Source organism: Aspergillus lentulus, assembly GCF_001445615.1.
Source record: "Aspergillus lentulus DNA, contig: Alt01, strain: IFM 54703, whole genome shotgun sequence".
NCBI lineage: Eukaryota > Fungi > Ascomycota > Eurotiomycetes > Eurotiales > Aspergillaceae > Aspergillus > Aspergillus lentulus.
The window spans coordinates 3,616,168-3,644,114 of NW_028322123.1; the positions used below are offsets into that span (position 1 = coordinate 3,616,168).

Consider the following 27,947-nt stretch of genomic DNA (forward strand, 5'->3'; position numbering starts at 1 on the left):
TGCGTTTCTGACTGGCAAGTTGTTAAGTCAGTACCGCTCATCACCCAACTTTAAACTTACAACGTAACGTCATGCCTACCCTGTCACAAAAACTGATCGTATCGACTACCCAAACTAGTATAGTCCAACTCTGCAAGACCACCAGATCTCCGGCGTGGCATTTACGCACCTTTCCCCAAGAGGCTTAGTGATGTGCAGTGGATCAACCAGAAACTTCTCCAGAAGAAGGTTTGTGGCCGAAGACTACCCTAGGAACGGTTATCAGGCTACCAGTGATTTACCTACTGCAAATAGTAGGCCAAACGACAGCTCCGTAGACCCGGTCCATATGGCGAGTGATCGACGGCCGGTACTTGTCCTGCGACCTGCTTTCCGTACCTTGTTTCTTACCAGATACCAATTTGGGAACCTACAGGGTAGATGGGTCGTAGGTAATCCTGGTTATTATTTTTCCTGGGATTTTGTGTTAGTTGCCCACTCTTGATTATTAATTCTTTGCCTTTGTCCGGGTTTGAGTTTCTCCTAATTTCATATCAGTTGTATTGGTGTGCTCAATTCCTATATGACTTGGATATCATGAGCTACTGCCTCATAGCATGGCAAGAATAGCCTTAATTTCAGTGTTAATATTGAAGCAATTTAGAGAAATGATGTGCTGGCTGTCTCCTTTGTCCTCGCACTCAACTCGCCACCTTTCGAGACCTGGATTTATCCGGTTTTTGTTAAATTACAGCGGGCGACATCACGAGTTGCTGCCTTCATCAAGCAACAAACATATACGGACTAGTTTGACTTCCATCATGGGTAGTGGACAGCAAAATATAGAGTACCCGAGGTAGAGACTCCATAGTCCATACCAACAGACAATCTCATCCTAGGAAAATGATTTGTTCTATTTGTTTAGGATAAGCATACATAGCTCATCAACCATGAGCTCTATACCAATGATGTCGCCTCCTCATACGTACACGCCTGCATGCGTGCCTGCATGCATGAAGCACAAAAAACCCCAGAAACAGTCCGATGTATCTTGGCCACGGCGTCTGCTACTAGCAGCAGAACCTCATGCATTCACAGATCACAAGATAGGAACAACTCCTCTGTCGGGGGACATGAGACATCGATTCCAGACCAGGTTTGTCTACAGATGGCACGAGAAGCCAGCGAACCTCGGGTGTTCAAGTGAGCACTGAACGGAATATTTCTGGAGGTTGAGTTGGCGCCGGGCTGGTCTGCTTGGCTACTGAGTCGTCTGTTCCTTATGAGGCATATGGTATGCTTGTCTAGTGAGGCCACTGTTCCCTATGAGGTATATGGTCAGCACTTGGCAGTACCTTGGGGAGATGGGACAGGCACCTAGGATGTATTACTTTTGGGTGTCCTGCATATGGGAAATTGCGGGATGTGATGAGGACTCCGAGGAGCGCATGATGGCGGTTTCAAGTGTTCGTGTATGCTGGAATTGATGTAGTGTACGCTCTATCTCGTACTTGAGGATGGTTAGTCTACCGGAGATTACGCTGTAATATTCAGTGTATGGAAGTACTCCATATCTCCGCTGAGGTGAGCATGAGACGACTAAGGCAGGACCTGACATGATCCACCGCTCTGTTCTTACCAGGAGTCAACCCCGGTCAATAGCGAACTACGGCCTTACTCGGTGTTAGAGACGGAGCTGCAGCCATCCAATCTCTTCCGTGAGGTGATTGCGATTCTACTGCTATTCAACGCTCTTTATGCGAAGCCAATACCGGACTCGACCGATGGCAAAATCGCTTTTAGTTTATACAAGCAGGCTGGAGACAAAATTACAATGACAGACCTTGTTCCTGTCTGCGCGTCAATTCGTAAAGTCTTGTTTGAGCTACGCCTCCAGCGTTCACTGATCCAGGGTCCGTGTTGCAGGCGGAAGGCGTTCTTGGAAGCTACAATGTCAGTGCATGGAGTCCGTGCCCAGCAATCGATCCAAGTTGGATTATGACACACCCCCGTGCAACTGTTGTTCTTGGGTAACGTTCATAATGCCAATGATGGCTGTTGTGAGTCATAGGGCGAGGAGTAACCTACGAGGCTGCGATATATTCATGCAGTAGTGATTACACTGAGGCCATGCGCTTCTACTGCATCGCATTAGGGTGCAGGATATTGTCACTCATCATTGGACCAGGGCACTGTGATGTAGGTATTATTAGATCAGTCACACCGTTTTGCCCCTCGTGGTAACTGCTTGACCCCTCGCTTATCGATAGGCAGACAAGTGCCATGGATTTCCTAGGATAAGCGTCGGCCAGCTAAGGTTATGGAATATGGATGTTGCCTACCTAGGGAAGAATGGCGATATGACAGCACACAATGCAGTAACAGGGTCCGTCTACTCCGTACCGTTTGAGGATATAGGTCGCTTCTTCCCACTCATGAGCCTGATCAGATGCTAAGGTAGGCAGCATCATGCAATTGCAGTTTTCAAAGATATGATGAATTTCCAACAGCACTGACCACGAATCCCACCCAGTTGGACCGGTGTCCTTTCCCCCAGCAGCCCGCATGAGATACATATCACCTGGTCAACTTCGGTCGAACACCGTCAGAGACATACCCTGGCTCTCTTCCAAGGTAACTAGGCCACATATCCAAGAGCCACACCATGACAGATCATCCGCCTCCATCTGCGACTTTGTGATAAGCGACCAGGATGGCCGCATGCGTGGCTGGCGGTCTGTGGCCACGCTAGCCGCTGGCAATCTGCAAACCACATTGGTGACCGATATTCGTGAATTGGAAAGTCCTCTCCGTCGCGGTTTTGATTCGCCTGATGGGCTCGTAGTAGATCGGAGAATGATCAGCCTTGGCTGGAGCTAGAAACGATTATCAAAAGAAGGCTTCATGGGAGGTTACATCATGTTACAGCGAGCGGACAGTGATACTACTACCTCCCACGACTGACACTCGAGAATCTTCTCTGTTAACATCCATAGCGCCGAGTCAGATGTCCCCACAAAGACTCGATAAGCTGGACCTGACCTTGGATGAAATCATATCGAGGTAACCGAGTATCCACTTCTTCAAATGAAGTCGTGCTCAGCTTTAGCCAAGGTTGACAGTCCAAACGACCAGTTGGGCTCGTAGGATATTGCACCAATCAACCCTTCCATCCCCGCACCCCGATCGAGGCCACCGCCGTGTCGATCAGGCTTGATGAAAAAAACAAAACGGTGTGAAACAGAAATAATCCGATCAGAGTTTACGACGCATCTTTTAACTCCCAGGAAGCGAGTTGCGGGGGCCACTGACCAGTAGCCATACACCGACTTGGAGCCCAACCATTGTCGCCAGAGAATAGTCCTCCGATTGGTATGCAAAAACCCCGAAAAAGAACTGGCACGAAATTAGGGCCATGCAGCTTCCATTTTGTGGTCGATCCCGCCACGGAAATGTCCGAAGGGCTTACGACCAGGAAAAACCCAAAGAGTAAGAAAAAAGTAGGTATGGTCCAATCATGTCTGGTTGATCATCGTGGCTTGCGCGACGTGGATTCTCAGTGATTCTCACACGCACTTGCCTTGCATTCAATGTAGTTGATCGGTGATATAGATGTACTGCATCTGTCGCTCCCAGTTCAGGCCTGTCTGACTTCCATCGAATCGGTTGTTGTGCCTCTCTCCGAGTACCTGATTTGCAGGTGAGGCGTGAGGGGGACGAAGTATGCGCCTCTGTGTCCGACCGCTTGCATCCAAATCAGGTCACGTATCCCAGATGCTTCTGGCTTCTGATACCAAGATCCGGGCAGTTACTCGCCAGATTCTTACCCTGTAGTTGCGCCTTTCTCGCCGGAAGCCTGTAGGAAAAGAAGGAACCCAGTGGGGTGATCATTGAGGAGGTCTGTTTCCTCATCCCGGCTCTTAGCAGTTAGAACATAGGATCTTACTCCGTACTGAACAGAGGTATGATAAGTGACCATCAGCTTCATATGCATGGACTGGTTTCTCGTCACACCCTCCATCAGCACTCATTTGCTGGAGTTCAAACACATGCCTTGAGCCAGAGAGCATGCAGCCTTGTCGTCCAGTTCGTGCTCGACTGCGATCTTCTCACGTATGAGGACAGCCGTCCGCACAGACAACATAATTGTCTGTTCCCGTCTTATCACTGCGGCTCGGGTCGGCGGGTGAGACGGATAGTTTGAGTTTGTCTGAGCTCATATTGTAACGGTGGTACGAGAGTCAGCTTGTGAGGGCCGCCACTGGTGATCTCTTCGTGTCTGTCTGCCTCGAGTCGCACAAACGGCATCCGGTGGGCGGATCAAGACGTGACACCCATATCTTCCTATCCATGGACGTATAGATCACTTGAGACTATGCATCATCTTGTGATTTTAGTATCGCATGCGTGTTTGCCAGCCTCGTGGATTTCCTAAGATTTAGGGGTTGCTGATTCCTCCGTCTGTTTTGCCTTGTTCCAAAAGTATGCTGTAGCAAGAGCCTTGATTAGCCGCTTCCATATTATTGAGTGGTGAGATGAACTGAGATGATTTGATCCCTAAACAGAGTTGGACGATGTCAATGTTTGATAGCGATGTCGCCATCAAAGACGTGTAGATATAGCCACAGAGCAGCATAAACTAACATGATTCTGACAAGAGTGGATAAAACAGAAGATGCAACATTCAGATTCTATCATTCTCTATACATTTGTATATGTTTTGTATATATACCGTGCGTAGTTTGTCGTCTAGTCATCATGTCCTGGATCAGTTCGTAATCATCTCACCGCTCAAGCTTCCAAGTTCAGCTCTTCCAAGAGGCGATCCAATTTTTCCATGAGAATCTGATAGTTGATCGCATCCTTGCTGAATTCATCGCCAGCGATTTCTCCATCCAGAGTCCGGATGACGGGGCCCTGTTCTCTAGTCCTTTCACCAGGCGCGACCTCTGCTTCTGCGCCGATGGGCAGAGTCTGACTCTGAATGCCCATTGCGTCCACTTTGTCGGTAATCTCTACCAAGTCTTTGTCGACGCCACTAGCATCCGCCAGCTGTTGTCGTTGTTCCTCCTCCATCATCTCTTCCAGGCCAGCATCATCGAATCTGAGTCGGAAGCGCTCGCCCAAGTAGAACCGGATGTCGTCTAACAGCTCAATGGAGTCGGTCTCTTGTCTTGCCTTGATACGAGCTGCTGACTCTTGAATCAATTCGGCGAATTCAGGTGAGTCAATATGAGCTTCCAATCTGTACGCAAGATAACGTGCAGCGAACTCCTCCAGTCGCTGGACTCGAGTCAACCAAGCAGCGCGGATGATGGCGTAGATATCAATCTCATCTTCTTCCTTGGCACCCCGAGTCCTTGCAGCTTCTGCCTGCGACATGTCACCGCTGCCGAGTGTGCTGATAACGACCGCCGCCTTTGTTTTTAATTTCTCGATGAACAGCATATCAGCGGCGAAAAGAACGTCGACAGCGATATCAAGCGGGAAATCCGCCCTTTCCGTATACAGAAACGTGAGCACAATCTCCAGAACTTCAGGAGAACAGTCCACAGGTATGACGTTCAGATGCTCCTTCAAGTGCGCCTCTCGGAATGTAGACGAGAACATAGCTTGAAAGAACTCGGACCGAAGTAGCATGGCCCGGTGGCAGGGGAACAAAACTGATTTCCTGTCTTGCTGTTTGCCATTCAAATGGCAGCCATCGCCAATGTCGTCCTCGTCTTCAGGGAGCTCGTCGGCTCGAAGCACAACATCAGCGAAGATCCAATTGTGACGGTCCCATCTGATTTCATCCACCTTAGAGGAATCGACCTCTATCTTACTTCCAAGGACATTCTTCCGGAACCATTCTTCGAGCTGATCTCGACCTCTTGAAAGCTCCATTGACCTCCGCTGCCTGGCTAACCTCCTATCTCCGCTGTCAAGGATACTATCCAGCAGACTCGGAATCTCCAAGTGCTTGGCGATCCTGTCGATCCCTGCGAAGACCTCTGACTCTGTAAAGCCCGTCCCCTGCCCGCTTCTCAAGTCGCGAGGAGCCTCTCCAAAGTAAAGGTACTTGATTGCCGTCCCGAATGCTTGCGGCGGGATCGTGCCCGGCAGTTTCCATGTCGTAGATTTGGGATCAGCTACCAATTTCCCCCGAAAGTATGGAGAACGTGCAGCAAGTATAAACTTATGCAAATACAGAGACTCATCACCGGCTGTCACCACAATATCAGACGTCCCAGGTTGATCTCGAGTGAGTAGCGACGATACATGGGCGGCAAGGGGCTGAAGGGGATCGGTAGATTTTGAATAATCATAATCAAGCAGTAAATTCCGTATACGATCGTTCAAAGCGTTATATAGGCATCTGCGATAAAATCGAGTATTAGACCAAGAATTATCAGAGCGTTATCTGCTCGACGACAAATGACGGTACCTTTCTCCTTGGAAAGTGTCACGTTCACACAGTGCACCGGACTCCAGAAGGAGCTGAGCAACCTCGTAATGACCACAGAGACTTGCCTAATGTCATAATTCTGTTAATGTGATGTCCGAAGGCTAACCCGCAATGGCAGAGGCAAATTCCCGGGTGTCATGATACCGGCGATACTCAAGGGATAGTTTACTTACTAGGATCAGGGGAGTATAGTCGTACGGATCCCGAGCATTAACATTAACTCCTTCCGTGATCTTTTCCTGGCAGACTTTCAGGTCCCCCTTGCGACACGCTTCGCAAAGTTCCCGAAACGGCTCGCTCAGATCAAGAGGGTTGTCATCCTTGATTGTCCCCTCCTGGATCAGCTTCTTCTCATTGTGGAGACTGATTTCAAGTTGATCTTTGCGTAGTACAGTCCTCTCTGTCATCATGAAACTCAATCAAAAGGCCTTGCCAGGACACCAAAACCAGAAAAAGACAGCCGGCCAAATATCCGAGGCTGCATGCAGAGTGCGGGACTGGAGACCATTCAACGATGGCATCATCTTATCGATAAGAAGAGTCACGTGTTATATATATTGCCACTATGACAACAAAGGGGGATGGTGAGATTGTTCATTGATTGAAGCTTCCTGAGTGTCCACAGTCAAGGCCAATAAAGGAGTTTAATAATGAATCAAATATTCAAGCTATTCAGTGAGCCCCAGACTCTCAAGCACTAGAAATGCACTCACGTACACTGAAATAAGCTGATCGCAAGGGAGAAAGATATATGTTCTTGGTTGCAAGTCGTGAACCACCCTGGGACTCACCGCCCTGGAGTGCACCGCCTGCTGCATACAGAATAGAGCCATGTCTTGCTGCGTTGCTAAGCAACAACACTGCATCTAAACATCCAAAACTCCCCGTCGCATACTTAGTTACCTTCTTCTTCGCAACCTGACCTTGGTTCCATGTCAACTTTCGTCGTCGTCTACTAACCTAACAGGGACACATCGTGAGACACAGGCTAATAAATGCATTGCGTGCCTGTATAATATCCTTTCGAACTTGTCCAACCCAATTTAATCTTGGCCCCCATCACCTCCTCAGCGGTCCGAACCACTTGAATGCCACAATGGCAATTGCTTTGGCTGAGGCAGACAAGTATGAAGTCTTGGAGAAGATTGGTACGACTGCCCTGCCCTGAACTCTACAATCCTCCCATGGAACATAATGTTAAACAAAACTCATACAGGGTGCGGTTCATTCGGCATTATCCGCAAGGTCAAACGGAAATCCGATGGCTTCGTAGGGACTCAATTCAAGATTGTGACGCAGGTGTTGGGACTAACCAACAAGCTAGATACTATGTCGCAAAGAAATCAATTACATCAAAATGTCGCAGAAGGAGCGCGAACAGCTCACTGCCGAATTCAACATCCTGAGCTCCCTCCGACACCCGAACATTGTCGCCTATTACCATCGTGAACATCTCAAAGCAAGCCAGGATCTGTACCTGTACATGGAATACTGCGGCGGTGGTGATCTAAGCATGGTTATTAAAAACTTGAAGAAGACAAACAAATATGCAGAAGAGGAGTTCGTTTGGCGCATTTTATCCCAGCTGGTAACAGCGCTATACCGGTGTCATTATGGAGCGGACCCGATTGACGTGGGATCGAATATACTGGGCCCGGCTCCCAAGCCCTCTGGTCTCAAAGGCAAGCAGGCGCAGATGACTATCCTGCACCGTGACTTGAAGCCCGAAAACATCTTTCTTGGCAGTGACAATACGGTCAAACTCGGTGACTTTGGCTTGTCCAAGCTAATGCACTCGCATGACTTCGCATCGACCTATGTCGGCACTCCATTTTACATGTCACCGGAGATCTGCGCTGCAGAGAAGTACACCCTCCGGTCTGATATCTGGGCTGTCGGTTGCATCATGTATGAGCTCTGCCAGAGAGAACCTCCCTTCAACGCCAAGACGCATATTCAGCTGGTCCAAAGAATCCGAGAAGGGAAATATGCTCCTCTTCCGGATTTCTACTCACCAGAATTGAAGAATGTGATTGCTAGTTGCTTGCGTGTCAACCCGGACCATCGACCAGACACCGCCACTCTAATCAATCTTCCTATCATTCGCCTGATGCGGAAAGAGAAGGAAGTGGTTGACCTTGGGAAGACGCTCCGGAAGCGTGAGGAAGCTGCATCGCAGAAGGTCAAAGAAATGGAGCAAGCCTTTGCGAAGCTTGAAAGGGAGAAACAGCAAATGAAAACAGAAATTGAGAACACCGTGCGCCGAGAGTGGGAGGTAAAGGCAAGGCTTGAGATCGACCGTCAGGTACAGAATGAACTTGACAAGTTACGCAAGAGGTTTGAATTCGAGGTACAAGAAAGAGTGAACATCGAAGTTGAGAAGCAAAAGCGGAACAACAGTTCGAGGGACGATACGGTCCTCCCAACGGGCAGTTCTCAGTCTTCTGTTAATAACGGAGATGACACTGGCTTCCCCTCCAGCACCGACATCAGCCAGTTGTCCATCGAGTCTCCTACAGCCAGCGCAAACAAGCAACCAAAGAAGGAAACTAGGACGCCCTTCAGTCGCTCGAAGACAGTGGTTGAATCGCCTGTTGACGTGCAGATGGCTGAGCCGTCACCAATCTCCATAGCATCACTCTCTTTGTCCCCCCGCCGTACCTCAGCGGCAAGCAAGAATATCTTTGCGGAGGCGGACAAGCAGCGGGCAAAGTGGGAACCAACTCTAGCTTACTCTGATGACGAAGATGATATACCCGACCTTCCCTCACCTACCCGACACAGGGTCAAACATGATCCTCTCAAGGGTCCGGCACGTCCTCTGCTCCGACAGAACACTACTGGGTTGATGCAGAAGTTAAGCTCCCAGCCGCCCCTCTTCCCTTCCAATTCCTCCAGATTGCCCCAGATGCCAGGTGGTCCGTCCGAAACTCGTCATGGAGAGAAGTCTAGATCACCCCATCGGCGTCTGTCTAAAATCCCCTCATCGGCGAACCTTGCTGCTGATGCCGGGTCGCCAACCCGCAAGAGCGCTACTAAACAACTTCCATCAAAAGCGAATGGCGGTGGTGAAGAGATGTTCAAAGCGGTCATGCAACGCAACATGGGTGGCCGAACATTGGTTGAACTTGCCCAGGCAAGGGCTGGTGGACGGCCCATGGATGAAGTCAAACGGTGCGCAAGTGATTCTCGAGCTTCGGGCTGCTCCTCGAATCTGAGATCTTCCGACCGTGAGCCTCCTGCCGTTTGGGATCCAGAGAAGGACGAGATGCCCAGTCCATTCCTGGCTCGTGGCAGAAAGGTCATTCGGAACTTCAGGTAAAACTTGGCCGCCCTAATTACGAGTCTTGGGGATATTCTTGACCATCTGTTTCTTCTGGATGACATGGGTACACTTTCAATCGCTCAAGAGGCGCAATTTGCAAACAACGAACGGCATTTCTACACGGCACCCGCCTCTAATATTTTCCACGGATCTTAATAAATGAGACACTTCTTGGAGTTTCGGCCCGGTGCTGTGCTTTGGAGAAGCTATATGTACCATGCAAGGCATGGGACTGATGCATGATATGGCGCATCCTTTTGATTAGCATCGTCAACGCGACGCAAACAACACCCTTTTCCTTTGTATCTTAACGCCGTGATGCCCTTTCCTATTCGCTGTGTTGTCTTCGTCTTTTCTGTTTCCGCACCCCGACACCATCCACCAGATTTTGACCGATAGAGATCTATTCCATCAATGGGCCCCTGTTTTACCACAGGGTTACCAAACCCCGTCTACTCTCGTTCCCTTGTACATTTCCTCTTCTTCTCTTTGACCCTGGCAGTGTTTCTTCCCCTCGAATGGCGTTAGTTTGGAGGCTCATTGGATATCCGGCGCATTCAGGAAAGGCGAAAGGCATATGTGTGTACATACAACTTTTGTTTCTCTTTCACTTAGGTCTTCAGTGCCTAGAACCCAAGACAATTTATCTTCAATATCATCTCCAGCAGTGAGCCAATCTTGGCTTTAAACCGTTCGAGTTAAGCGGGAAGCCCGAGGCTCCCTTATTGAATTCGGTCAACCATGTGTCACATAATTTAAACCTGGGCCGAAACGCATGATATGGATTGATGACTATCAAGCTTCTTCATCCTCGACTTCCTCGATCTGTACAGTGCGAAGTTCGCGATTGAACCGTTCTTCCTCCTCTAGAAGCTTTTGCTCGATGTCACCCTTTGCCGGCTGAGCGGAGTTTACACCTCCTTTGGGTTCCGCAGAAGTAGCGCTATAACCGGCTTTCTCAAGCCTATCCATTTCTTCCGGCTCCAGCAGTTTCCCACGACCTTTAATAGACTCCTGTTTGACTCTGACTGCCGCAGGAACGAACTTGCTGACAGCTTCTTGCCGTAGATTTCTGATCTCTGGCTTCGCTTCATAGACGGTCTTGGTTTCCACCACGGCCGGTTTCGACGGTAGAGGATGTGGCCCACGAGCGCTATCCAAATCCGCGTCTGCATTTGGCCCTCTCCTTCTCTGATATTCTCTGGGTATGGGCGGGGGTGTGTCCCGCGGCATAGGTATCCGGCGAACGTCCTCATCTGTCTCGCTACTATCACTATCTGGCTCAAATCGCCTGTGGTCCTCTCTCCGCCTTTTGCCAAGTACCCCGTCTCCGTGGTCTCTTTGGCCGCCAGGAGGCCCTCGTCTGTGTTCCGAACTCGCAAATGCGGGCGCTTTATCGCCAAGTGCTTCCCTGGCTTTTTGTACTGCTCGTAAGTCGCGCTCAAGTGCCTCCAGTATCTGCTTCTCGCGTGGCCGCAACTTCTGCCCGGACTCTTCCATTTCTTTGAGTTCGTTTATTTGTCTCTGGATACGCTCGGGATTGCGGCGCGCCAGTTTCTCGTTCCGACGAGCCAGCGCTTCGGCTTTTGCCTTTTTCAGGGTTTTCTGTTTCTCGAGCTTCCGCTGCGCCATGGCAGGGTTGACTGAGCGTTCTTTGTCCTTCGGCATTGTTGCTCTTCTTTTCGTCGTTCCTTCGAGTCTGAGGTTCCAGAATACTTAGACGGTACGAAATTTGTATGGTTGCGCTTTGGGAAAGTAACAGTGTCCGCAGGTTTCGATAATACTAGGGTGCGATTGCTGCTATCGATGCCAAAATCCAAGTCAGCCATGGGAGTCGCTCAAAATCGGGTTATCTTGGCAATGTAATCTGGTTGGGTAGGACAGCGTTCGCTGCAGCTCTTGTAACAGGCTAGACCTGCGTCAAGTACATTGGGGAAAAGCTCACAGGCTGACACTAAAGTAAGCTGCATCAAGAGCAGCAAGACAAATCTTTCCTCAAAGTCGGATCTTCTGAGCACTGACCCTCCCAATCGACAATGGATCCAGTAATGAACTGTAGGGCTTTAGCCTCACGGATTGGGCAGCGGCTTGAGTAGATCCAGGCGTGGGGAAAGGCGATCGCGACAAGGCAAGGACAGGAATGGCGACTAGAGTTGTATGACGACGCGCCAAATGCGCTATTTTAGGACTTTGTTGACTTTCAGAGCTTTTGAGAAAAAGAGAGAAGTTCTGTCCTCGTTGTCAACGATGATATTGCGAGCTGGGAGGTTGAAGGTAGCGATCATTGACGAGAGAAGAGGAGAGAGAAGTGCGGCGCGGAGAAGAACCACAACTTTGGAGATGAGCAGTGACGTTTAAGGGAAGAATAAAATAGTTGGGTTATTTCCATATAGCCTTCACCCAATGAGGATTATCTGCTATGGCTAGAATAATATCAACGCAACGAGCATCAAGATCAGGAGCGACGAATGGGACCAGTTATTGTTACAGGTGGTGTCGATATATATTTCGTATAGAATATCCGCTCTGCCTGGTCATATAAAACTGCAGAACTATGCTTTTGTCCCCTTGGACAGTGTATTTTGCAGAGATTGGAGGCATCAATTTTATCCTCAAGAGTCTCTCTGCGCTTTCTTCATCTAGACTATGTCGTAGAATTCTGATTCCATCTGCGTCACGTCGACTTGTCGTTCCTTTTCTATCCGAGGCATCCTTGAACATTCCTCTTCCTGGGAGATTCGGCTCGTACCTGTGCATGTCTGATCAGCTCCGTCATCATCAATCAACTCAGATCAGATCGAACTCGCGCCTCGTCAGTGTAACCTAACAGGCTAACGAGGACTGCTGCCGCGGTTGCACCGTCTCATGTTTGATTTTTCTGCCGCCGACTAGACTAATAATCTGCTTCCTCAAACGGGCCATATTCCCGCTGCCGTTAATCGCTCTCCCCTGTCTCCTCTCGGTTCTCAAAGACACCTCCGAGTTTATTGATTCTCGCGTCAGGAGGATACACCAAATCAGCGACCTGAGTCATTTTGCCGCCTCCAGTGATTTCTGCGCTTTGACAGCGCACCTTGCGCTCTGTCGCTATTCCCTTTCTCCCCTTCCTCACTCGTCTCCGTCCCCTTTCCCCCCTTCACCCCCCTGTGTTGTTATCCTACGCTTTCCTGCAGTCAGCATCATGAAATCGGGTCCATTGTCTCTATACGGTTCCAGATCGTTCGGCGCTGCTTCCTAGACTCCTGTCACGGTTGGAGCATGTCTCTGCCGGGACCAAATGTCCGTGTCAGCCTCGATTCCCGATACCTCGCTTGGCCTCACCTCCTCCGAGATCCAAATCCTACGGCAACAACAACAAATTGCACTCCAGAATGGGCATACTGCCAATGGCGTTTCCAGGGGCAGGGGAACTGGACGGACCAGCAACTCAAGCTCGCGCGCCGCCAGTGCGGCCAGCAGCCACGGTCGGTTGCTGTTGGATCCGATGAGCCTTCGAGCACTCTCGCATCAGTTGGACGGGCTGCAGGAACAGATTCGGAGTCGTATTGGCTATGTACGTATGCTGCATTCCTGCACTCCTTCTTCTTTTTAGAGTGTCACACCCGCTGCTATGTCTCCTACCTCGTTCTCTCCTTACTGGACTCGGAAGGGTGTCTGATAGTGATTTGCTATCTTTCTTCGCACACAAATGCGCTCGTCACGTAGTTCTTTGCTAACATCTACCAGCTAGAAGAGCAGATGCAACTTTCCATTCAGAACAGCTATGACCGTGCAGGAAACGTCATTCGTAACGCTGACGCTGAGATTGCTCGTACTCGTTCCATACTCGCCTCGATTGATGACTTGGAGAATGAGCTCGCCAAAATAGGACATATCAGAGAAATTGTGAAAGCTTATCGCGGCAGGATAGAAAGTCTTGACCAACGTATTGATCAAGCTGCCCGCCGGAGACACTGACGCCGTACCTACTACCATCTCATTCTCACACCGCAAATCCGCATCTATATTGGACGTTCACACTTACTCTAACTCTTACGAATTCTACGAAACTAACGACATGAAATCTTTCGCCCCGGAGGCTGTCGTATATCAGTTGCCAGATTACCGATCGACTGCCGGATGATCCCCCAACGTGTCCACGTCTTCTCTTGCAATGAACCCTTATATGACGAAGATGCTGTAACCCACTAACAAGATGAAACGAATCTGAATCATGAACCGAGGATCCAGCGAACATCAAGAGTTCAAAATGCCCTTTATACAACCCCCGTCCTCACGGACATTGTTTCATGACAACGGTATGCAGCTTTTGTAGTGGTCGACATGTGCCATTCACTTGCGATCTTTCTTTGCTCCTCACCTGTCAATTCGTCGCAAACTTCTTCTTTGTCTCTTTTTTGATTTACTTGTGTACCTGGGAAGGATATGCGCTTTAAAGACCTTCTTTTTGCCTCACGGCCATTGCTAGAATTTCGCATCATTGCGGTCGAAGTTTATTGGAAATCAACCGATTAGCATGCTTTTGAATAGCGTTGTTTTCAGTCGATACCCTAAGGGCTTTTTTCCTGCTGTTCTTGTTTATTGTTGGATCAAGCTTTTGATGGTTTAGTATGATACGAAGAAACGGTCAATTTACTCCATGATGTTGTCCATGTCAACTATCTGTCAACGATCTGTGAACCATGTTAAAATTACGGACACACTGATTCTGATTCCCATCAAGTCATTCTTGTTTGAGCGACGCTGATGTGAACCCCGTAGAAGCTAAACACTTTGCCTGCTAATCGATCGACTCCACAAATTAGTCACGAGCGATGGACGGTTCCGTTCGAAAGGGCTCGCTGCGTTCCTATTCGGCCTCGCAAGAGCATCATCGCAACTCGAAATCACAGGCTATGCCTGATCCAGATCACATACCGATGCTCAAGTTCCGAACACTAGCCTTCGATACGACCTTGGTGGAGTCACAGCAACAAGCTCGGGCAGACGTCAAACCCGCCCAAGAGCAGTTTGAATACATCAACTGGCATTCCGGCTCTGTCATCGTAACTTCCTGCGGTCCGCCGCAATTGTGCTGAGGGCGCACAGGTCCGGCTCAAGCACAGGAACTGCGCTGAGTAACGTATGTCAAGCACATTCGCAGGGTTATATGGAATGACAGTGGTCTCAACATCGGTTGCCGTTGAAGCAGGCAACAGGTAGCATTACGAGAAGCCGAAGGCGGTATCGTCAAGCACCAACAATATTACAGCTTTCAACAGAGGGAGGAAGGTGACAGTGGGTTCCTCACCACCGTCTGCTGCGGATCTCAACACTGGGTGACCGCTGCGATTATTTCGAATGCCTAGAAAACGAAGTCCTGGCGCTCACTTAACGTCTGGCTTCTCCGCTTGTGCTTTTTCTTTCCGACGTTCCGCAAGTTTCTTGCTCCGCTTCTCTGTTTGTGGAAAGCGCTTTTCCGTCTCACATGTAGTGCAACGAATGACCAGTACATCTGCCCAAGGTTTTCTGCGACCACGGCTCTCATTTCTAATTTCATGTGTGCAGTTGACATTAGGAATTAGGAGTGTGTCGCAGCGCTTGCAGAACGAGCGCTTGACTTCCACTGGCAACCGCAGCTGAGATTTCAGGGACACTCCCCGCAAATGTGATACATAGACTCGAGCGAGTTGCGAAAGACGATCTGTGCTATTTGACGGGCCTGTAGCAAACGACTGTCTCTGAGCTGCAATGCCAGGCTCTACAACATGCGGTACAATCCTTGTCGAATTCGTTCTCTCTTGGTTACCATTATCGGCTCGCTGATCATCTGGTTTCTTCGAGGAAACCGCCACGGATTGAAGGAGGCTCGCGGCGTTATGAAGGTACGCCAATCGGGCTCGCAGATGACTGCTCACTCCCCCTGAAGAGCCTTTTTTGTCTTTCACCTTGGCCATTATGTAGGGTACAGGTCGATATGACCAAGAACGACAAGTGAAAATGATGAATTGACCCTAATTGTTGATTGACCCGCTCAGAAGCTTTAAGAGGCTAGATATAGTAATCTGGGGCTAACCGAAAGCGGCAAGTAGCCTTTCGAGAATGACTAATAGACCCAAACACGTGACCAACGACTTCCTGATCTCTTCTTGCCATCCCTCGCGACTGTGATCTTCTCTTGTCCTCCATCGCCTTCTTTCTATCTTCAACGTTAATCATCTTCCAATTCCTTCGATCCATCTAAAACAAAAGGTGATCCGACTCTTGATAAGCATCGTGACTCCTTTTTTCCCGATTCTGTCCATCTACGCTTCTATCGCACAGTCCCTGGCTCGGCTGCCTTTGGGAAATCGCGCCGCGACAACCACCTCACTTTAATCAACGCAATTCTTATTTCGCCATCCTACATCAACAATGTCTCACGAGGAGGATCTCATCGACTACTCCGACGAGGAGCTTCAGACCACTGACGCAGCAGCCACCACCGCTGCCCCCGCCGCAAATGGGGCCCAGGACAAGAAGGGCGACTTGACAGTTTCCGGCGGCCGCCCGGATAAGAAGGGAAGTTATGTCGGTATTCACTCGACCGGTTTCCGCGACTTCTTGCTCAAGGGAGAGCTTCTACGTGCCATCACCGATTGCGGTTTCGAACATCCATCGGAGGGTTAGTTAAATCACATTCTTCCCACAAGTATCCCTCCATTGCTCCGTGTTTCAACGTCCGTCCATCTCCGCGAGGAATGAATTGTCGCTTTTGGCCACCTATTCCGTTCGAGACTGCAGGGCACACCAGGTTGTCTACGCGGAGTACCATGAATCAACTGCGCTGTGTCAATCAAGAGCCTTACTGCGGCTGCTGCCCGCTTGCTTGCTTCGGCTTTCTACGGCGAATTAGTTCTCGTGGAATTCTCGCAGGTGACATTCGTCCCGTTTGAGTTGGATGATGGTGCGCTTTTTGAAGGCGACGAGTCTTGCCACCTATGACTGGACTATTCTGTCCTTGTGCCGAGCGAAAAGTGTTTCTGTTTGTGATACGATCGCACGACCAACCTGTGGTTTGTTTTAAGCCTGTTGTGGATGCGGGCAATAATGCACTGTATGCCTGGTTTTCGAATGACTCGGGAATGGACGGACAATGCAACACGGATTGCTTTTCTCGTTTTTCAAGTCTTATGGATCGAATACAAGTCTAACATACCGCTCCGCCTTTTACAGTCCAGCAAGTCTGCATTCCTACCGCAATCCTGAACGTCGATGTTCTCTGCCAGGCCAAGTCTGGTCTTGGAAAAACTGCGGTTTTCGTTCTTACTACACTTCACCAACTCGAACCCGTACCTGGAGAATGCTCAGTCCTTGTCATGTGTCACACTCGTGAATTGGCGTACCAGATCAAGAATGAATACGCCAGATTCAGCAAATACCTGCCTGATGTGAAGACCGCTGTCTTCTACGGTGGTACACCGATCCAGAAAGACATCGAAGTGTTGTCGAACAAAGAGTCCTATCCCAACATTGTTGTCGGCACACCTGGTCGTCTTAACGCTCTGGTTCGCGAGAAGAAGCTCTCTCTGCGCAACGTCAAGGCGTTCGTGTTGGATGAATGTGATAAGATGCTTGATCAGATCGGTAAGCAAGCACGCCCCGCTCATAGAGATGTCCCTTACTTACATCTCGCCAGACATGCGCCGGGATGTCCAGGAGATTTTCCGTGCCACCCCCGCCGATAAGCAAGTCATGATGTTCAGTGCAACCCTTTCCCAAGAGATCCGACCCATCTGCAAGAAGTTCATGAGAAACCCTCTTGAAGTTTACGTCGATGACGACACCAAGCTCACACTCCACGGTCTCCAACAATACTATATCAAGCTCAGCGAATCGGAGAAGAACCGTAAGCTCAATGAGCTTCTAGACAGCCTTGAGTTCAACCAAGTCATTATCTTCGTCAAGAGCACTCTGCGCGCGAACGAGTTGGACAAGCTGTTGCGCGAATGTAACTTCCCCAGTATTGCGGTGCACTCTGGTGTCAGTCAGGAGGAGCGGTGAGTGTTTCCATTGCTGAACTACTGGGTGCAGCGGCTAATTCATTTTAGTATCAAACGTTACAAGGAGTTCAAGGAGTTCAACAAGCGTATCTGTGTTGCCACCGATGTCTTCGGTCGTGGTATTGATATTGAGCGTATCAACCTGGCTATCAACTACGACCTGCCTGCTGACGCCGATTCATATCTGCACCGTGTTGGTCGTGCTGGTCGGTTTGGAACCAAGGGTTTATCCATCTCGTTTGTCAGCAATGAGGAGGATGAGAAGGTGCTCAAGGAAATTGAGAAGCGATTCGAAGTTGCCCTTCCGTACGTTCTTTGACTTACCCCCTGGACCTGATGCTGTTTGGACGCGGATACTAACAATTGCATAGTGAATATCCCGAGGGCGGTGTCGACTCCAGCACTTACATGGCGTGATTGAATAGTAGATATGTTGTGGACAGTCCACATAATCTCTCTTGAACATGTTTGTATCTGGGCAAATTGATATTCTGTTCCTGCTTAGTGGTTTCCTGTTTCTCTTTGGCGTGACGGTTCGGTTGTGATTATATGTCCGTCAGTGTCTCAGCTTTGCTTGGCTTTAGAAGGCACTGGTGAAAAATGGGAAAGGATCTGAGACATCCGGCAAGAAAAATGTATTCGCTTATAGGCTTAATTTGCAGGCTCCTTGAATGACGCTCCCATTGGTTCGCTGGCTTGTATCCCTGGAGTCTAAAATAAGCTTGTCATTTGGAACTGTCGATCACCGTTTGCTTTCAACACTTTTGAGTACAGAATCGAGTAGGATTTGAGCACACCTCGTTTGATTGCTAATCGCTCTTTGAACATGATCAAAGAGCATTGAATACGTAGAAAGTTGGCTCAAGCTGGTAATAGATCTGCACCATTTACCATTTGTCTTCAAGTAATTCCACTGGCTAGAAGCATAAGGTACCTACAAGTCTTCCACAAAGGAGGAAGGAGATGGAAATTCATAGCGACGTACGCAGGATGCCATAAGCTAAGGTACCTACACAGTTAAACTGAAGTTGCTAAGAAAATCCAATGACAGGTGCCATATTATACTTTCGTCCCGATGCTTACCTTGATTCTTCAGGCACGTTCCAAGAAACAACCAGATACTCGCAGCTCTAAATCCCGCCATCGCCAAATTCAATTCCTATTGACGGGCTTTCAATCCACCAGCCTGCCAAGGTCAGAAACGAGGCCCGTGGGCTCGTGGCTCGCCACAGGCGAACAGATCTCCCAAATAACTTAAGCTAAACTAAGCCCAACCTAATTACATCCATGTTTTTTCCTTGTTTCGCAGGCGAACAGATGCTCTTAATTTCCTGATAAGTGACTACAATTCTTTTCACCTACCTTATTTGTACTTTGATTATCGTCAATATCCTGATTGGGGGGATAGAGTTCCTATGCCACCTCAGAATACAAATGCCGGTTGAGCCTATTTACAACTTCCCGTGTTTTGGAGGCGGGGTGTGCGGACTTGTTACCCTGCCAAGGGATAGTTGTCACTTGTTAATTGCTGTTTTGGGTGCGGTTTGAGGGTATGGCATGTTGATCTTAGTCGCAGTACCTGTATAACTGGAGGAATACTTGGTCTTGCTTTTGACTGCTGGCTCATGGCGAGGCACCTATGGTAAGGTAGCTAGGTACGTAGGTAGTGCTGAAGGTTTGGCAAGGGCAGAACCCATTCGTCGACAGTCACTGCTGAGATTCGGATCTTCAAGAAACGGGACGAACTCTGAGTAACCAGGGAAGGCTCAGACCCAACAGTGACACATGTGGAGCTGTCAAATGCTACACGCTATACCCCTCCGCGGACAAGGATACTCTTCATGAACTACTACTCTGTACATAGGTAAGCTCGTTGGGACTAACTCTCATTCTCAAGAAGAGTTCGCTCCACAGGTAGGTCGTAGGTAGTCTGGATATGTCTCGTCAGGGATCCGCGCCACGCAATTCGTGTCTCGCGGGAATGTGTGGATAAGTGCTCAAGCCATGATGACGTTGGAGACGTCGACTATCACAACTACTAGTGCGCCACTACCGGGACGGCTGTTGCGTATCCAAGTATCCGTTTGATGACCGTTTTTTCTTTTTTTCCTTTCAGGCTGTCATTGTTGTCGGCTGTTTGTGTCTGGAATACACAGTACTAGCAAGTAAAATAGTTGGCGTTGTCGATCGCTTTCTCAATGACATGGGTGTGGCACAATGATACTGGTGGTGGTTTACTCAATGGTCGCTGACAGGATCAATTGGATTCATTAGCTTTGATGGTGAAGTAAGCAAAGACACGCACACAGAAATGCAAAACGGCATAGGAACTGGTTCGCGTCAGATGGACCCAACAATACTCCGTCTATCTTCTATGTACCTAACTGTAGTCTGTGGTCGTACTCGTGGTTTGTAAGCGGAGACGGCTACGGCCGCGATGGGTGTTCCACGGGACAAAGACATTCTCGAATAAGGACAAAGGCATTGATCGAGTCATGAAGTGGTGGAGTGAGCGGCTGATTGATGCTTTCAGAATAATTTTCGATTCAAATCGCCCCTACCTTCCGTGCACAATATCTATTCTCATTCCCGTTAACACTTACGAGTACCTGGAATGAGGGTGTGGCTGAGCTGTCCGCATGCGGAAAGGGACAGAGTGCACTGACAATCTGGCACCTGCAGGCAGGCATCGTGTCCCATGATCTACAGCATATCTTAATTTCGATACGTCTCATGATTCATGATGAAGTAATTATGGATTACCGGGTTTGGGATTGACATTGGCTCCATTTGCTTTCTCTGAAAGTTTAGAGGTTTATGCTTAATAGGTATTGTCTACAAGTATTGAGTCTGTATGTGCATAACTAGAGTTGGCATAATTTTTTTGCTGCATAAAGCTCCTACTTTCAGTCTCGTTATTCAACCATACAGTTATAGTGATTACTTCCCATTGATAGAATATCTCACCTGATTATTGCGCATCCACTGCAATCAAACTAAACGTACTCAATTGCGTACTCTGTACTCCCTAGATATAGAATCCTCTGCAGCCTGGGAGGCATAAATCTCCCATAGTGGCAAGCTGCACGCTAATTGGAAAAATTGATAAAAGTACCTGACCTTCAGACCCACAAAAAGTACCATAGATAGAAACACAAGCTGTCTACGAATAGCTATGGAGGACAGCTTGCACGCGGTGATTCGTCCTGACGATCTGCTCCTGTAAGAGCTAGTCAGGCTAGTCTACTATGTTTCCAGACTAAGGCACGTACTATCAACCTTGGAGATCAGGCCCACTTCCGCAGGTAAATTTGTTTTGGATTTGAATCAGCTCTAGTAAAACTTTGGAGGTCTGGACTCTGGACTCTGTGTCTTGGTTGGTTTGAGCTGGTTTGGAATTTTTTTTGTACCTTTTTTCTTCCTTTTTCCATGCACACAAGAAAATAAATTTTCGGTCATAGTTGTGAGAGTAAGACAAATGTATCAAGGTCGAAGGCGGCAGTCCATAAAGGGCTTTCTATCCCTTGGTGCCTGGATTTGGCCGAGTGAAGAGGGAAGATAGTACGGAGTATGGAAAGGACATTAGAATCGCCAAGGCTAGAGATCATCGATGGTAGCGATCTGGAATTGCCGTCCTCATGGCTGGTACGAGTTTCATAATGATAATCTTCAGATCGATAACAATTTAGTTGAGGCACAGACGTCGCAAGCCTCATGCTGAATCCCAGGCAAATTTGCCTGACAACAAAGTCACGTCTCGTCGAAGTAAGGTACCCGACATGTCAGACAGGTGCCAGCTGTACATACCTGCTGTAGCCTGTACAGCTATTGCTACATCCGTCCTGTCCCTACGTCCTGCAGCCGTAAACAGCACATGTACGCCGTACTGGCATTCATGACCACTGGTGGTGCTGAACCGCTGGCAAGGTGAGTGTGTGATGACTGCAAACAGCGAGATGCACCCTGGCTTCGATGTCGATCCCTACCCCGGCCAGAGCGGTGGCATGTTGGCTGACCTGTGACCATCGAACAACCAACGATTCATCGACCACCGCCTCCCCCTTGCAAGGAGGTCTTTACTTCGTTTCCTACCCCCCTTTGGTTCAATAGCTGTAGATTTTGACGAGAAAGTGGTGTTGATTCCTGGAACTTTGGAAAGCGACAATTGGCGATTCTTTGCTTGGATTTGTTCGATGGGTCGCGCACTCGGATTGACTTTGCAATGGCATGTAAACTTTGTGAATCCGAAGAAAAGAAATTATGAATTAAAAAAGGGCATCGGCGTTCATAGTTAGTTCCTGACTACTCCGGAGTAGGGATATCGTGACTCAGTTCTCAGACTCGTACAGCTGCTTTGGTACGAAAATGTTTACAGGGTATGTGTGAGGTGTATCCAGGCATCACCCTAGAGTCAGGAAAGCCCATGGGGTGATGTTGTTGAGGTCGTCGGTTGGTTTTACGAGAGAAAGGCTGGGAAAATTGCTGATCTTATAAGAGTAGGTGGACAGCTGGATGATACCTCATCAGTTTGATACTATTATTAAGATATCTTGGTGTTTATGTTGGAATTATTGATTCTTATCGTTCCAGAATCATCAGTCAGGTACTGATACTGTAGCAATTTATGCCACTTAGGTACCGTAGTCAATTAGATTCGGGCCTAAATTCGACCATCAACCAACAGACCAAGTGGGTTCTGGGTGGGTTCTGGTGACGGGGAGATTTGCATCAGTGGCCGATTTGGCTGGCTTAGTGGATTTTGTGGTCGTTGTGGCTCAGTAATTTGATGTGACATAAATCACGATAAATTCTAATGTGCTGTCTCAATTGCATGATTGTCTGTTTTAATAAGAGCTTCGCATCTTAGAACACTTCTCGGACTACAGAATACATTTATTGATTGGAGTATGGACGTAAATAAAATACTGTAATCAAGGAAGAGCATGACATTCGAGGTAGAAAGCTGATTAGCGTAGGCTCTTAGAGTTAGACCCGGTAGTGCACCGATGAAACCAAAACTGGGAAGCCAGACACTAAAGAACATAGATTCCAAGTTTTAAGAAATTAGTTTAATGACGATTCCGATGTTATTAAAATTACCCAGCTACTAGCCTACACACTTGATACCCATTATCCTGTAGATTATGCTAGCATCTAGACAAAAAATGATAGTCAAGATAGATATGAACAGAAAGCAAAAGGAAATGCCAGAGACAGGGGAAATATTCGCTATCACTGTTATGCTTGTTCTATTTGTAGTATCCAGTATCGAGTGATATCTGGTAGTATTGTGAAAACAAAACAAAAAAAAAAGAGTGGAAGGTTTTTACCTTCGTAGAACTCCGTAAAAAATACAGAAGAGGAAAAACAGCATCAATCAGAGCTATCAACAATCCAGGTTGCTGGATGTGTACGGAGTCATGGCTGAGAATAGGTAGACAGCGCTTTTGTTCTGCCGAAACAATCAGTGCCTAAGTCATCTTTCGCTTTCGGTATCAGTCTCTCCAATTTTCTCCTCCTTTAATCGGTGACAGTGAGAATTCTTCTTATCGGCCGTCTCCCTGCCTCTTTCTTCCCGTTTCCGGATTCGAGCCCTGGCGGGGGATCCACGGCCGTTGAAGCAACCCATCGTCTAATCGTTTACAGCCAGTTGGGGCGTAAAGAAAGTAAAAAAAGAAACCAAAAAAAGAAAAAAAGACGTGACTACTCAAACTTCTTTCCAGTGGTTTTCTCTTCCGCCTACAGTCGACGACGAAGAGTGCAGTGAACAAACAGGCACCTTCTGGCAGTGGCAGTAGTAGGTAGCAATAGCTCTGCTCCATTTCCAACCCATCCCAGTCTCTCATCCCATCCCCTCTTTCTTTTCTTCTTCTCCATCTAATCCGCGCCAACCCTACCTAAACTTACCTACTACCTACCTACCTAGCTCCCGATCTTATCCTTCCCTTCCTCTCATTTGTTTTCTGGTTTCTTTTCTCCTGTTCTCCTTCCTCCAGATACCAAAAGAACTCCATTTGGTGGAATCCCTTACATTCGTTTTCTCCTTCGATTTTCAGGGCTCCTCTCGTTATTCTAGCCTAGTGAAACCGACTGATTCCGCACCCTGGCTTTGGTTGTGAAATTGCTCTCATTTGTCCCGTGGTAGGCAGCGTCAATCGCGCCTTTGGGACGCTCGATCCAGAAATCTTACATCTCCAGCCCAGCGGTCCATCATATATTGATTCCTATTTCAATTTAATTTTCGACTTCTGGTCCGCCGCGACGCTTCCTTCCTCTTTGGTTCAAAAAAGCTATGGCTCCTCCGCCGCGCTTGCGCATTTTATCAGGTTGGTGTTCCAGCTCTTATCTGCTGCTCAAAATGAGCTTCGCGTCTTTTTTACAACAGTTCACTATCACAAGATCCAAATGGGACTCATGTCCGGGATCGTGAAAAGACTTCCGCAGCATCCGCCGCAACCCGAAATGAGCCCAAAGCTAATCCGAGCGTGTTTAGTCGGTAGTAATGCTATTTCGGCGTTCCTCTCCTGGCGACTTCAGGCTACAACGTCCTGTGATGTGACCCTTGTCTGGAAATCTGGATTCGAATCAGTATCTCAGTATGGAGTATCATTTAAGTACGCTTCCTCCTGACTCGCCGTCTTTCCGCTCAAAGCCATTTTCTAATCCGGGAAACACATAGGTCGAAAACATATGGCAATGAACGCTTCAAGCCCCGTCATGGTAAGTTCTCCCATTATGACCTGTGTATCATTCGCAGTAAGCTTGCTAACATATACATGTTTCGCTCTGTAGTTGTTCGCGCTCCTGAAGAAGCAGCATCTCGAGAGAACGCATACGACTATGTCATTCTGTGCGTCAAGGCGCTGCCCGACGTCTACGACCTTGCATCTGTTATCGAGTCCGTCGTCACACCTCAGCACACATGCATCCTCGTGAACACAACAAATACCCTTGGTGTAGAATCTCAATTGGAGCAGCGGTTCCCCACAAACGTTGTCCTCTCCCTTGTTTCCGGCGTGGAAATTTCACAGACTGGGGCTAGTGAATTCGAGCATTTGGATTCGTCGGACATCTGGGTCGGTGCAACGAGCAAGAATTCCAGCATCCCGGCATCGATTCAGAATGACATGGCTGCTGCTCTGGCAATGACTTTGAGCTCAGGCCAAGTCAACTGCAGGGTGTCGGAAAACATTAGACAGGAACAGTTTGAGCGCATGATAGGGTAAGCATACACCGGCCGCTTCAGTTCCCTCGGGTCCGCTTTGCTTTTTCCTGCTAACTCTTTCTTCTCCCGCAGACCTATCGCCTTTCAGCCAACAAGTGTTATGTTTGAGACTTCGAGTCATGCCCAACTCCTCGAGAAAGTCGGGGTTCGCCAACTCGTGACTGGTGTCATCGAGGAGCTCATCGAACTCGCGAAATCACAAGGCTGCTCGTTTCCAAGTGACTTCGCCCAGAAGACGATGGAGAAGATGGTTGCCATCGAGTCACCTAGCACGATGTATCAAGATTTCCAATCGCGACGTCCAATGGAGATAGAGACATATCTCGGGTCTCCAATCAAATTGGCGACGGAGTCAGGTATCCGGGTTCCGCGAATCGAGACACTCTACGCTGCACTACATCACATCAACACAAACAATCTTAACAAGCCCTCAACCAACGATACGCCTCCCCCCATACTAGCTCAGCCACCTCCCAGAATGTCTTCGGCACCTCCCCCAAGAAACGGTCCTATGCGGCCTCCGCCTGGTGGCAGGTCCGGCTCGGGTATGATGATGCCTCCTGGGCGCCGTGGGTATCCTATGCCCGGGATGTCAAGGCCACCAAGCGGACAACCCCTTCCACCTTCGGCCAGGATACCTCGCGAACCTTCTCTTGAGGGGCTCGAGGAGTTCAGCCATCTGGTCGTATATGACGAGTTTGCGGAAGGAGGCATGCCCCGCCAGAATGGCAGTAACGGCATGCACGACATGCCGCCCGGACCTCCGCCTGCAGCCGCAGATCTGGCCCTGAGAGAACGGGAATTGGCCCTCCGGCAGCGAGAGTTGCAGCTTCGCGAGCAAGAGATGCAGATGCGACGCGGACCTCGTAGTAGGGCAGCGCCGTCCAGAGCAGCAGCGTTCGATGAAGATGACGAGGATGATTATTTCGATCCCATGGACAACATCCCTATTCCGCATATTGACCCAGACAGCGTCGATATGATGAGCATCACATCTCGCAGGACAAGAAAAGCTCCCAGCGCGAGTCAATTCCGGAAGAATCCAGAAATCAATGTCAATGGCAGGCCCCAATCATCCTTCAGCCGGTACCTCCCGGGTCGCAAACGCACCAGCGAGCGTATTATGCAGGAAATCCCCGGGCTTCACGATTCCCTTATGGACAACCCCATGATGGCCTATTCATCTAACCGGTACGGATCCGTTGATCGAAATCAAATACAAGCTGGGTCCCGTGCGAATTCCATGACGGCTAGCCGAATGGGTGACTTCCCGCCACACGCTTATCCACAGAGTCGGAGAAACAGCCAGTCCCCTGCTACCCCCTATGGCGGACCCGGTCCGCGAATGGGACGACCTCCAACCGCTCAAGATCAACCTCTTGGTGCCCCTGGTCCTCACGGCGGCCATCCGTCGCCGCCTGGCAACATGCGGGCACCTGTTCCGAAATATCCTCCTGGACATGGCAATGCGGTAGGTCCGCAGCAAGTTGAGCAACATTATGGGGTGAGCAACCCGTATCCCGCCAAGGGCACTCCCAAGCATAGAAGTCTGACTGGAAGTGCGAGCGCCAGCGCGGAGAGTGGTGATAGCGGAGCCAGTGCGAATCTGGACTCCGAAGCTTCCGCCCATAGCAGCCAAATCAGCCTAGGCGCTCAGCAGGCTGCAATGCCGGTTCGTTAATTGGCGAGCCTTGGCCTCTCTTCTGAGTCTCCTCAGACCGTTGTTGAGCTTTTGCCTGTTGATTTCTTCATGTCTTTGCCTTCCTGCTTCGTTTCTGCCTATGGGATTGGCGTCCACGCTATTCCGAGATACCTCACATCGAATGCTTGAATTCCACTTAGACTTGAATCAGTACAGACGCTCGCCGACGTCAGGAACAGGGTCAATCACTTATAATACCGTGTTGTTCGCTGCTCTACATATACACAAGGGACATAGGGGTCATCTTTCTTGTTTCATCATGCTTTTCGTTTCGGGGTTTCGGAGTGGCGGGCGTGCTTTTGCGTTTATGCTTTGCTCACTATCTCCCTTTCCCACAGCACTCTTTTTAATGACAGCGAGTCCAAAGCTCGGCCTTGAAAATTTGCTTTTTCTTTTTTTACTTTCGCAGCTAAACCACTGCCAATAACAAGTCCCAATCAGTCAACTTTGCATTCCATTTCCCCCTCTGCATGACCGTCATTGTTGTACACTACCTGTACCGGCGCATCATTCTTGCAAGCAGCTTCTCATGTCCTCCTATCATCTTACCATCTTTTTTTTTTCCCCTTTTTCTCATACCTGCATGCCCTCCTTTCTGAAATTCCTTGCATCTGTTCTGAATTTTTATAGGGACTTTGCAAAAGGTCCAGCAGCCTTTGACACTCGCAAGTTCATGGTCTGGTTCTGGCGCATCAAAAAGAGCAGGGGTTCCGACTTAAACGGTCGATCGATCGACTTAATCTGGCTGAGTTCGCGCCTCGCGAGGTAGTCACAAGGGAGGGCGGTCCTCTTAACTGTAACGGCTTCATTAAATGCAGGAGAACCGTTCTATTGAGCAACGAATGAGTGCAGAAGAACACATGATTGATAGAAGATTATCCTGCCATGTCGCGATGAGTGTTTCGAATAATCCACACGTTTGCATAAACAGAAAGAGACTGCATCATTAGAATAAACTCATAATAACCGCCTTGTAGAAAATCTATCTCAAGCTTCACCCATATGCACTGTCCTTGATCTCCCTTGACACTGAGAACTCGAATCAGACGGGCTTATCGGGTGTTGTCACTGGGTCTCCATAGTGCCACGTGACCAATCATCCCCGTAAACAAAGCATCAAAAAACATCGCGCCAAATTTACCTCCCTCCCCACAGTCGACTCTCTTAACTCTTCGAGTGTATAACATAGATCGATAGCACTCTATCAGATCCTCGTTTATTTACAATCTCTACACCTACATAAAAAA

At 48.8% G+C, this 27,947-nt stretch overlaps 7 protein-coding genes across 7 annotated transcripts; 5 read left to right on the forward strand and 2 right to left on the reverse strand.

Moving 5' to 3' along the window:
• Positions 1 to 4,770: 4,770 nt before the first annotated feature.
• Positions 4,771 to 6,837, reverse strand: ALT_1107 (ankyrin repeat and BTB/POZ domain protein; the record flags this gene model as incomplete). The annotated part of the gene is made up of 3 exons (XM_033562203.2): positions 4,771 to 6,337; positions 6,407 to 6,492; positions 6,601 to 6,837. 3 exons carry the CDS (start codon positions 6,835 to 6,837, stop codon positions 4,771 to 4,773), a joined length of 1,890 nt encoding a protein of 629 aa, XP_033418094.2.
• Positions 6,838 to 7,523: 686 nt separating this feature from the next.
• nimA (serine/threonine protein kinase nimA) lies at positions 7,524 to 9,749 on the forward strand (the record flags this gene model as incomplete). The annotated part of the gene is made up of 3 exons (XM_033562204.1): positions 7,524 to 7,575; positions 7,644 to 7,696; positions 7,752 to 9,749. 3 exons carry the CDS (start codon positions 7,524 to 7,526, stop codon positions 9,747 to 9,749), a joined length of 2,103 nt encoding a protein of 700 aa, XP_033418095.1.
• A 798-nt stretch (positions 9,750 to 10,547) lies between these two features.
• On the reverse strand, positions 10,548 to 11,420 carry ALT_1109 (WW domain binding protein 11; the record flags this gene model as incomplete). Its single annotated transcript, XM_033562205.1, has 1 exon — positions 10,548 to 11,420. One exon carries the CDS (start codon positions 11,418 to 11,420, stop codon positions 10,548 to 10,550), a length of 873 nt encoding a protein of 290 aa, XP_033418096.1.
• Positions 11,421 to 13,029: 1,609 nt separating this feature from the next.
• ALT_1110 (uncharacterized protein) lies at positions 13,030 to 13,709 on the forward strand (the record flags this gene model as incomplete). Its single annotated transcript, XM_033562206.1, has 2 exons — positions 13,030 to 13,305; positions 13,479 to 13,709. 2 exons carry the CDS (start codon positions 13,030 to 13,032, stop codon positions 13,707 to 13,709), a joined length of 507 nt encoding a protein of 168 aa, XP_033418097.1.
• Positions 13,710 to 14,566: 857 nt separating this feature from the next.
• Positions 14,567 to 14,830, forward strand: ALT_1111 (uncharacterized protein; the record flags this gene model as incomplete). The annotated part of the gene is made up of 1 exon (XM_089599096.1): positions 14,567 to 14,830. The coding sequence occupies one exon, from the start codon at positions 14,567 to 14,569 to the stop codon at positions 14,828 to 14,830; it is 264 nt and encodes an 87-aa protein (XP_089456760.1).
• Positions 14,831 to 16,145: 1,315 nt separating this feature from the next.
• On the forward strand, positions 16,146 to 18,190 carry ALT_1112 (ATP-dependent RNA helicase SUB2; the record flags this gene model as incomplete). Its single annotated transcript, XM_033562207.1, has 5 exons — positions 16,146 to 16,395; positions 16,947 to 17,357; positions 17,410 to 17,770; positions 17,822 to 18,079; positions 18,145 to 18,190. 5 exons carry the CDS (start codon positions 16,146 to 16,148, stop codon positions 18,188 to 18,190), a joined length of 1,326 nt encoding a protein of 441 aa, XP_033418098.1.
• A 5,988-nt stretch (positions 18,191 to 24,178) lies between these two features.
• Positions 24,179 to 26,679, forward strand: ALT_1113 (ketopantoate reductase family protein; the record flags this gene model as incomplete). The annotated part of the gene is made up of 4 exons (XM_033562208.2): positions 24,179 to 24,387; positions 24,453 to 24,493; positions 24,566 to 24,995; positions 25,071 to 26,679. 4 exons carry the CDS (start codon positions 24,179 to 24,181, stop codon positions 26,677 to 26,679), a joined length of 2,289 nt encoding a protein of 762 aa, XP_033418099.2.
• Positions 26,680 to 27,947: the final 1,268 nt, after the last annotated feature.